Below are 11,479 nucleotides of genomic sequence, written 5' to 3' on the forward strand. Positions count from 1 at the left end.
AAAATACATCTAGATACATCAATTTCAATGACAAGTATTTCCGAATGGAGGAAGTAATGTTTTCTTTCTACACAGTATAAGGAGTATAACCAATTGTATTAAGAGGTAATGGGAAAAAAATCATGACCGGAGTTTTTTTTTATAATGTAGAGTATTTATTATGATCTGTTGAAGTAAATAGTAGGGTCATGGGCGATATTAGGGCATGTTGATGTTCCGAATGTGAATTGAATCAGGCGATCCCATGCGTTGATATTAGTCCCTCCGTAAACTAATACTATATATAAGAGCATTTAGATCACTAAAATAGTGATCTAAATGCTTTTATGTCAGTTTACAGAGGGAGTATTTAGTAGCTGAGACGATGACACACACTTGTAGACTCCAAATATGGTAATACACTTGTGTTCTGTGAAGGAAAACTTTGCATGAAAATCATCAATGAATGTAGAGCTGTGGAGCTATTCAGTCTAGTGTACAACACACTATCCTACAACAAAGATCCACTCTTCACGATGTACACAAAATCAATAAAATATATCTTCCTCGTATGACTATCAACTTCCCACACTCGCCGCGGTTTTCTCAACTCTGACGGAACATGTTCGGCCTTCAAAACTGTTATCTTGTTGGGTCAATTGCACCACTATACACGAGCACCCAATGTCTGGAGCTGGTAAAAGGAAGGGGAAAAAATGATGTTTTAGGTAACCAGGGTTAATTAGGTCTGTAGGAAAGGAGGGAACGAGAGTTTAAACTGACTGATATGATTCAAACCTGGCTAACAAGAAGATCCACTTGTTCTCTGTACATGTCCTTTAGGTCAACAATATCATTTCGTAACTCTTCCAACTGCAAAACAGCGAGGTATTTTATTTATTTATTTAATCAGTGCGCATGAAATAGAAGGTGATGGTTTACAAAACAATACACTAGTAACTTATTAAAAATAGGGCAGCTTATGCTTCAAGAGTCAAACACTACTTCATTGTCAACCTCAATCATGGGTCAATTTCTAAGAAGAAAAGTAGTACTGATAATATGTCTACGTGTACTTACTAAGTCAAACACTGCTTTTATTGCCAGCCTTAATCATGGGTCAATTTCTAAGTGATCATAGGTACATTTCTAAGTAATCATAGGTCAATTTCTACGAGGACTCATTTTTCCCATGTGACCAGAGACTAAATATAATGACAGATTTTGGAAACAGGCAATGATTTCCATATCTTGTGACTGATGAACAATATGTGAAATGCCCAACCTTCTCCATCAGTTAGGACTTTTGGGTGAACTGATTGGTGCGTGAAACTTTAAAGTGATAAGGACATAAAGAGAGAAAGTAAAGATAAGTGGCAAGTCATGATATGCTGCATGAGAGCCATACATACCTCTTCATCACGTTCCCCCATAAGTTCTAGAGCGTGAAAGTGTCTTTGTTTCAGTGCTTCCAGTTCAGCCTTTAGGCCAGGCAGAGCAGCAGCTTCATTCCGCAACTTTTCACACTGCATAAAAAGGTCAGTTCAATTAGCATCCACATGGATAATGAAATAATAACGTAGTTGGTTCACAAGGATTTACTTGTTCCGTCAGTTTTACCAACTCCTCTGCCAGGGAATTCCGAATAGATTCCAGTGAGGCCTGTAACATAGTAGTATCGTTAGTGCAGTGAGAATAGCATTAGTGACTCCATGCAAGCAAACGCCTGTACGCCAAACTATTGGCCAAAACAAATTAAAACAAACACACGCAGACAAGAGTTCATGCTCTCACATCTGTACCGCGAGTTGTAAAACATACAAGACCATGGTTAATGGTTATAAAAGAAACATGGAATTATAGATCATGATGTTTGAGGTGACCTGGTGTCATGATAGAAACATGTACGCGCAAAACATCTTTTTATCAAAACTAAGTTATGAAACTATTCCAAGCTATTGCTGCAGCTTCCTCAGGCTTGGTAGCTCCACCATTTTTCACTTGGCAGTGTGAAATAATGTGTCGCACAAGACAAGTGCTAAAATCAATTAAATATATGTAAAGATCCATAATGCTTGGAATAAATCAGCTAAAACAGCTTTCGGCTCAAACTGGTATACTTTCAGAGACCCAGCTTGAATAATCAGCTACTGTCAGTTTCTAGAACGCCTATATTGAAGTGGAACAACTTCATGCAGTGTTAATTAAACAATTTAAGGAGAAATATTAAAAGGATGCATATACACACCAAGCGTGACATGTAAGAAGCCAATTCTCCATCCTTTTGACGGAGTGCTGATTCAAAAGCACTTGGAGTCATGCTCCTCAGATAGTATGACATATTACTGTCTGCAGACATTCTCCTCTCCAACGAAGCACTATCTGACAAGTCCAATGATGCTTGAAGGAAGTGGCTTTCTTCCATGCTACTACCGCTAGAGAGCTTTCTTTGGGGAGCATTTTCTTCAAAAGAAGCAAAGAGGAGACCAAAAAAGTTACAGTTATGGCAATAAACAGATATTGAAATATACAAATAGGATTAAACTCACAGATATTAACTGAAAGCAAATAAAGTACATACTTGTTTGATCTGGAAATGGAATTTTAGGTAAGTCGCGGGAAGATGTTTTCTCAAGTTCTGCCCTGGCAGCTTTTTCCCTTTCAAGGTCCTGGAAGTGCAAGAAACAGTTAAGACACATATCTTGCGAAGTAGGTAGTGCATGAACCAGCACATTAGTAATAGCAGTGACTGGTGGCACATGACTAATTTTGTTCATGTACGAGCAACAAGTAAAAGATGACTGTTGACCCTACAAAATCCTGTTATAAGATAACTTCAAAGTTAAATTGTGTATCACATGGGTATATTAGATTAAGTTTAAAGAAAGTGTCTCTGGGGCATATTAACGATTTTGGCAGGAGAAATGCTGCTTCCATACACCATCCTCAAAGCAATCAGATAAATTAACATGTGTACCCAGTTATTTTCAGGACATAATTCAAAATAAGTTGACTACCGTCTCAAGCAGCCCCCTGTGTTCTGCTGCATCTTGCAGCTCCTTTTTGTGCCTAGCTCTAAGCTCCTTTATTTCTTCTTCAAGCTGTTTCGCGCGTCCTTCTTGTAATGCTGCCTCCTCCTTAATTGCTAGATACTCCTGTCTACTTTCAGATGCTCTTTGTCTCTCCTTTTCAAGAGATCGGCTCAGCTGTGTCTGTTCTGTCCTAAGAATTGTAATCTGCATAAGAACCAACATTCATGTCAAGAACTAATTTTCTCACTAGAAGTCTCAAGCTGATCCCCCAAGACCATGGTTAGACTTATAGGAATGTCACATGCTTTTGGTCTCAGAAGAAATTGATGCACAAACCTGGGTCTCCAGAACAGTTATGCGGGATAAATTTTGTGACAGTCTCTCACTTATAGACCGCTCCTTTTCTTCTGAGGCAGCAGCTTTTGCTTCCGCTTCCTGAATATTTGAGTAGAACAGATAAAACTATGTCACTGAAATATTTCTGCTGTTTCTGGCTTTCTCCCTAATTGCATTAAAACGAGATAGCACCCATCTTCATATGTACTATTAATTGCTGATAAGCATAAACAACTATGCAAAAATAGCTACTAATGGAATAGTTTACGGATATTCCTATGTTGTAGTTCTAGTTATCTTCGTTATTTTTGTGTGGTCCACTGCTAACCAAAAAAATTAGAACAGAGTAGACCTGAAGGCGAGAGTTCAAGGTTCTCTCCACACCAGCCCACGCTTCTTCCCTTTGAGCAGCTGACTCCTGTTAAAATTAGCACACAATTGATTAGCCTACTAACTACACCCAATAAGCAAAGAAAGGTGAACTAACTACCTAAGAAGCACGGACACGGGGATACGGGATACGGCATTTTCCAAAAACAGCCATTCAGGGATACGGCAGGGTATATAAGTATTTAGAAAAATAAATATGAAAGTGTTTAAAAGATAAATATGAATAAAGATTTAATGAGAATTTTTTTTGTTGTTTTTGAGATAGCTCACCATCCATGCTGAATGGTAGATGATAATTTTTTTAGTACTGGATATATGGTATCTCCTTTCTATTCATGAAAGACTGAGAGCAGTCTACTGCTCAGAGCCCATGTAGCTCTCCGTCCACTTAGAGCCAATGTAAGGCCCAATTCCAGAAAACCCTGGACTAGTAGCGCTCCAGCCGTCCCCAACTTCCCATTCTCATCCTCCATTTCTCCAGCCGCCAGTGAAGAAACGACAGCGCTGCCAAATCGGCAGCTTCCATCACCCATCTTCTCCCTGCCCAAATCTTCTTCGCCCGGAGCTTCTTCCTTGTTGGCGGCCGCCTTGCCATCTTCCTCTACCAAGATCTCCTTCCTTGTTAGCAGCCATCGAGGTTACCTGCTCGTCATGGTTGCTATCAGGAGGAGAACTGGGCAGCAGCTTGGTCACTGGAGGCTGGCTGCCGAGTCCCCACCGTGTCCACGCCGTATCTAGGCCGTATCCCGATTTTATTTCTTTTTTTTAATTCGAGAAAGATGGGATAATGCGGGATACGCGTATCCAGCCGTATCCGGGCGTATCCCCGTGTCCCACCGTATCAGGATGGCAAATCGGCAGTCCTGGTCGTATCGGTGCTTCTTAGCTAACTACACCACAAAGGAAAAAAGAATTGGAAGTACCAATACCTGCATGGCTTCAATTTGCCTTAGGAGTGGCCTTGTCGACTCAGGAACTTGTGTGACCAGTTCATTATAACGAAGTTCACTGGCCTGAAGTGTTAAACAATGAAAGAAACTGACAATTAGTCCATGACTAATTTTACTCTGTAGTACCAGCTAAACCAGAAAAGCTCTGCTCACCTGATAGCGCTTTTGAAGATCATCATGATCCCTTTTTAACCGTTCTTCCCTGAAAGCAGCCTGAAATGCCCCCAAAGAAACACGCAATCAGTGGAATCCAAAGTGGAATAGTACAAAAAATAACGCTTCGGATAAACCTTTTGTAAACAAAGTGATATAGGTTAGAGTTAGATCAGCACAAACAATTGTACCAAGGATATTGAATTAAAATGCACATGTGTAGAACTGTAGATACTTATTTTCATGACTTACCTCCTGTTCTTGTCTGGTGAGAGCATTCCTCAACTCCTCAATTGTGTTAATCAGCATATTTTCTTTTTCACAAGCTTCTCTTAAACGGCTCTCGAGCTCAACTTTGGCTTCTGTGTTGACTCTTGATTCAGCTAATGCCTCAGCCTCTTTGGCTGCATTAAGAGCATTTGTGTAGAACTCCTTCTGAGCTGCAAGCTCAGTTTGATTTCTTTCTATTGTTTCTTGTAGCAGCTTCTCAGTTGCTGCCTTGTCTCTTTTAATACTCTCAACCTTTGTCTCCTCAACCTGTGAAATCACAAATTAAGTGCATGAGTTCACATGTAAGCAAGCTGTACAGACTATGCAACCTACTGTTTAAATGAAACCACGCAGCACCATATGTCCGCACATGATCAAAACAGAAAAGAAAAGACCACCTAAAAATGGGTCCTGGATTGATTTTGTATCATGCAAACAGCAACGGCAAATACTTACTATGTGCCATTAAAGCAGATAAGAAAATAATTTAGTTAGGATGAATTGATTATATATAAAAAGTTGATGATCCTTTACCTGGATCTTTGAGTTCAACCGTTGTTTTTCTTCTTCAAACTCACGAATCTAGCTTCAACCAAAAAAAAGAGAGCAGACTTGATTAACATGAAGAAGAAAAATATTTCAAAACGGTGTGGTGATAAGTTATATTCCATGCCTGTGCTCTAAGTTTTCGTATTGTAGCTTCTTGAGCACCCTGCTTTCTTGATAGCTCTTCGCCTGTTTCATCATTGGTAAAAGATGTTAGTGCCAACCAATGCCAAAACATACTGATAGGGCCAGACCAATCACATGGAGCCCATAGCGTGTATGTGGACTAAAGTAGTGAAGGAATGAATATCAGCAAAGTTACAATACACACATTAAACACATGTGTATGCCTACTTCCTAGTACCCTACCACTGCAGCGGGGAGCAGAGGACTTTAGCTCCAACTAAAGCAGTAACTCAACCAAGGCTTGTTAAGGGCATACAGCTTACAAATACCACAATAAGCTGCAGATGAGAGACCAATATCAAAGTGGTAGATGTGACTCTCATTTACAAGATATGTTTGAAAAGTGTATGATGTCATTATTATCTATGATCTGTAGGAGTGTAGGCAATTGGAGTCACGATTACAATGACCGTCACTGGCAAAGGATACTCAACATGGTGGGCCATACTGTATGGTAACATTAATACATGAAATTGTCACAAGAAAATATTTCAAGTGATAGAACTGCTAACTTCATATTTTTCTCAACTAATAACAGAATAACTTAACTAATGCAAAGTCATCAATAGTTCACACATAAGCATAAAAGAACAGGCACAAAAACGACAATTCTGCATACCTTCAGCCATGACCTGAGTGATAATCTCGTCCTTTTCTTTCAAAAGAGCAGCTGCATCACTTTTCTTATTTTGCTCTCTCCTTAATGTATCTCGTTCTTTGGTTAGTGCATACACCTACACATTGAGGCATGCACATTACAAACATTTCGCTAATAAGCCCAAGATAGTCTTGATGAACAAGAACACTGAGGAAAATTATGTCCCAGAAACAGTAAACAAATACCACAGAAACTTATGAGATTCTGGCTGTGGCATTTAATGATCCTCACTAATACAGCTCACTCAGATCTCTACTTTTACTATTCAACATTGTCTCAACTCTCAGTAAACGAATATTAGAGTAGAAGTTACACACAAAACTAACAAAACTAAACAAACATAAGAGTAAATGTGTCTAATGTGCGGTGTATCCAACTAGTCAAAGGGTTCAGAACTAGAAACATTGCAGGAAAAAAGTTCAAAGCGTAGCTAACTAACTAATTGTTAAAGTACAAAAGACAATCTTCAATTACCCCGACTATTATCAATTTATCATAAAGAAGCAACAAAAAAGAGGCATTGCATGAAAAACATGCAGTTTTAATTACAACATTGCATGTGGGCAGTATTATACACTATTTATGAACTCTCTAATCTTAGCAGATGTTTACACTTCTCAGTGGTTATTAATCTTAACTCTGATTGAGGCGTGCACTATGTAATGATCAATTGACCATGGAAGCATTGAGCAAAAAGAGTAATGTGTCCCACCTTCCTTTCAAGAGTTGCTACGCGTTGGTGATATTCATCCTTAAGCGCATCCATTTCTTCTTCAACTGACTTATTATCCTGTACAATATAAAACAAAAAACAAGAACTGAAATCCATGGAACGCTAAAGTAACTCAGGGAATTGTATAAGCATAGCATTCATCTTGTTCATTTTCACATGACTTCATTAAATTCTGCAGATTCCTAAACCGAAGACAGTCTAAATATCTAGTTCCAGAAGGCAAAAGATCAAAGATCTGCTTAGCAAACATACCTTCAGCTCATTAATTGTTGATTTCAGTTGCTCGTTCTCATTCATCAGTCTAGCAATTTCATCAGCTTTAGACTGCAGAAAGAATTAGGTGTTTTTAGACACTAAATCAGTAGTGAACAGACATGTATCTTGAGAAGAAATGACTACCGTGGGGCATTCAAATTATTCAATGATATAATGACGTGCTGTTGTACATGTAATAATTGTTAAAGGGCATGTGTAGTACACAATGACTCCTGATAAGGCACAGGCTAACATAAAGCTGAATAGTTAAACAACCCTCCTGTTTTGATACATTCACAAGATACAGTGTTAAGAAAAGAAAATCCCATGCTAGTCCTTTTTAACGCTACAAAGCCTATTACATAACTGTAGTTGTCTTCCCTAAAAATGAAATACAAGATGGACCTTCAAAGGTAAAACAGATTCAGATGGAACAACGTTTATACTAGTAACAAATTAGCAAGCACTCAATGGTTAATACCTGAAAATAGACGTGGTAAGGTATTACACTTCAACTAGTGTACTTTGTGATTGGAACTTTAGAAAATTGCTAATGTTTCGCTTCTTTTCTCTAGTCTAGCATATAAATATGAATACATGAAACTAAAAAAGTTTACTTCCAACTGGTAAATCATCTTCTAGGTGTAACTTTCATAATGTACAGATAGAACCCCAGAAAGCATTAAGGGTTTGAGGTATCATCTCATCCTAAATGGATTGCTTCATCATCCATCAAATTTGCTGGGATGACTCAATTCCTCATTCTGTGGAAAGGCAAAGTGGTGATGGACCAAACCATGCTTTTCCTCAACCCAAACACGCAGGCTATAATCAAAAGGTCAACTGAATGTCTAGTTCCAAAAACCAAACATGCTTTGACTGACTTGCTACCGTATATGCTAGAGCATGTGGAAATGATACCTGGGACTGTCTTGCAGCACCTTGCAATGCAGCTTCCATCATCTTCATGTCACGCTTTAGTTTCTCGAGTTCAACGACAGAACCAACAGATTCCAGAGAATTTGTGGTTGTAACAGAGTCCTGAATTTTTTCCTCTTTTCTCGAATCATCTGCACGAGAATCAACTTCTACTGGATCAACAGGCGTGTATGCAGCAGCTGGTACCAACTCATTTTGCAAGTCTGGATCATTGTCCACAATTATTGACTTTGAGCTAAGGTTTTCAAGCTTCGCAGTTGCATTATCCTCATTTTCAACAACAGATACAGCATGTGCTTCCGTTTGATTGTTTTCTTCCCCATTCTCGGTTGTATTAGTTTCACCATCATGTGCTTTGACTTCCCCATGACTGGCTTCGTCAGCGATATCACTGCTCTCCGGTGAGCTGATTATTTCCTTTTGGACATCAAATTCTTGAACAACGTTCACCTTAGCTTCATTTACATCATCTGAACTGGCAAGCATGGAATCTGCTGGTTGTGACAGCGAGGTGTTCCCATCATCGATGTCTTCCTTTCCAGCATCCATAGATTCTTCTGTTCCCATAACACTTGATTGATCCAATTTTTCAGGTGAAGACGTTCTACCAACAGGCATGTCCCTTACGGATTTACCAGGTTGACTCGGTAAAGCTTCATCGTTAGGATCAGAATATTCAGTGTCTTGATGACCCTGAGTTTCCTTCTTAATTGAGTTACTGGTCTCAACAGATCCATCATAAGTTTCTTCTGCTACAGATGGATGTGTTGAGGACTGTGCTGTTTCTGATACTTCAGAAGTGCCCCCCTCAGATGCAGGTGCCTCAGTGGAGCCATCATGCTTTTCTTCTGCTGCAGAAGAACGTGTTGGAGAATGCGGTGTTGCAGACTGCTCAGAACCATCCGCCTTAGATACAGGTGACTCAGCGGAGCTGCTAACGTTTCCTTGTAATTCTGAAGGCTGCTTTGGGGATTGTGTTGTTACTGGTACTTCAGAAGCATCTGCTTCAGATGTAGGTTGCTCGGTGGCGACCCTATGATTTTCTTCTAGTGCTGGTGAATGTTTTGGCGATGGTTGCTTTTCTGATACTTCCGTAGAACTCTCCTCATCATTATGTCCCATGAATGCCATGACAGGATTAAAGAATCCAATTCCATCAGAGTTAGATGTACGGGACCCTGATCCTGCATCACCAAAGCAGCATAAATTCATTGCTTCCAAGTTCCAATACTTCTCAAAAGGAAAGATTAAATAATATATAAAAACTGTTATAACGCAAAAAGTAATAAGAGGTAGGCATGACTTCCTATGATCTTTACAATTTTTTATGATCTGCCCAAACCAATCAATGATCCCTAATTCAGTAACTGATACATAGAGAATTTAGGGACTGGGTTTTGCTTGTCCAGTGTACAGATTATGACTTAACTAAGGATCTGTACATCAGAAGCAAACCATCAGTAGCCTGAATTCAAACTTTCACTTTCATTCAACATCAGTCACTCAGATCAGTCTCTACTCACCACTCTACCAAACTAGCATATGAGCAAAGCCACGAATAGCACTGCCGCCACTGACAATCACATCCCAATCTCCCCCAAAAACAATCCAACCGCAGCTTCAAATTGAGACTCGTGTACACAAGCAGGCACGCAGCAATGCAGCCCGGGTGCAGAGAGGAGGTGCGTGGGTGCAAGGGAGGAGAGTTTCAGCGACAGTGGCGGCGTAAGCGTATGCGTTACCTTCCTCCGCGTCGTCGCGCTTCTCCTCGAGGCCGAGCGCGCTGTCGAAGTTCTTCTCGATGTTCTTGACGCTCTCGCTGATCTTGTTGACGGCCCCGGCGATGTCCTGCAGCCCGCCCAGCGACAGCTTGTCCGACCACCACGCCATCCCGCCCGGGCCCGGGTCCGATCACCGGAAGCTCGCCGCCGCCTAGATCTCGCGCATAGATCTGATCCGCGCGCCCGCCCGCCCGATCAACCCGCGCGCACCCGCACAGGCCAGCCGCGCGGGATCTGATCCGCCCCGCGGCACCGGCGCCCCCCGACCCGAATCGGGTGGCCGAGGAGCCGGAGGCCGTGGAGGCGGGGAGCGGGAGGGAGTGCGGCGCTGGAGCACGGGGAGCTGCGTGGAGCTCGCTCCCGCCGCGGAGGGGCGGAGATGTAGGGGGGAGAGGAAGTGGGGGGTTCGGCCGGGGCGCACGACGGCGGCGGGTTGCTGTGCTTCTACCAGTGGGTTTGGCGAATTGGCCGTTGGTGGCGGGCGCGGCGTCGGTGGTGGGTCGCCTCACCTCACCGGACGGGACGGGTGCGCGAGCGAGCGATCCCGCGCGCGGGTGGATCTCGGCCTGAACCTGAGCCTGAGCCTGAGCCTGAACCGAGCAAGGCGCCAGTCACATCTGCTGCATCGCGTGTACATACCATACCTGTTGTGCACTGCGCAAGTCCGCGGACCCCCCTGAGGTTTACACGAATTGGTTCCATGGCCTCCATCTGAGTCCTTGAAGTTTGGAAAGCCCGGCAAATCGCCCCTCGGGGACCCTTGGAGGATGGTTTCGAGGGCTGTTTTCACTTTTTGCCATGTGATGATGTGGCATTTGTAGATGGACCCGTAAAGTGAATTAAAAAATAATTCTCCCGAACACCTCTGTCGTGACCACTGCTATGCCGGCACTATCCGCCAGCGCCTCCTCACGGTATCCATCGCGCCCTTTCGAGTTGTCGCCTAGTTCGCGCTCACAAAAACGACGCACGCACGTCTACTTTGTGTTCACATCACCTCCACCGCCTTTTTTGGCCTTGTCTGCCGTCGAGGGGAAACCGACAATCCTTGTGTGTGTGTGGGGGGGGGGGGGGGGGGGGGAGTGAAAGAGAAGAGCATGAAGGATAAACATTACTAACCATGTAGATCGTTGCAAACCATATACTACTTTTAATTTTAGAGAGATGGGTGTGGTAGAGACAATTGTAAAAAGGCAGAACTACATCGGTGCAACCAGGGCTTTAGCCCGATACTTGGACCGAATTACCACCCATCATATCTTAAAATAGAG

At 42.1% G+C, this 11,479-nt stretch overlaps 1 protein-coding gene across 1 annotated transcript; it reads right to left on the bottom strand.

Annotated features, from left to right (window-relative positions):
* Nucleotides 1-365: 365 nt before the first annotated feature.
* Nucleotides 366-10,821, bottom strand: GC5 (golgin Putative 5). The gene is made up of 19 exons (XM_087531166.1): nucleotides 10,170-10,821; nucleotides 8,410-9,611; nucleotides 7,486-7,557; nucleotides 7,213-7,290; nucleotides 6,462-6,576; nucleotides 5,784-5,845; nucleotides 5,645-5,692; nucleotides 5,093-5,377; nucleotides 4,841-4,900; nucleotides 4,667-4,750; nucleotides 3,700-3,765; nucleotides 3,348-3,446; nucleotides 2,997-3,215; nucleotides 2,561-2,648; nucleotides 2,228-2,442; nucleotides 1,582-1,641; nucleotides 1,392-1,505; nucleotides 778-852; nucleotides 366-673 (listed from the first exon to the last, which is right to left on the bottom strand). Exons 1-19 carry the CDS (start codon nucleotides 10,315-10,317, stop codon nucleotides 647-649), a joined length of 3,117 nt encoding a protein of 1,038 aa, XP_087387292.1. The 5' UTR covers nucleotides 10,318-10,821; the 3' UTR covers nucleotides 366-646.
* Between the last annotated feature and the right edge of the window lie 658 nt (nucleotides 10,822-11,479).

Source organism: Triticum urartu, chromosome 1A (assembly GCF_056163025.1).
Source record: "Triticum urartu cultivar PI428250 chromosome 1A, HENAU_Tu73, whole genome shotgun sequence".
NCBI classification, from domain to species: Eukaryota; Viridiplantae; Streptophyta; class Magnoliopsida; order Poales; family Poaceae; genus Triticum; species Triticum urartu.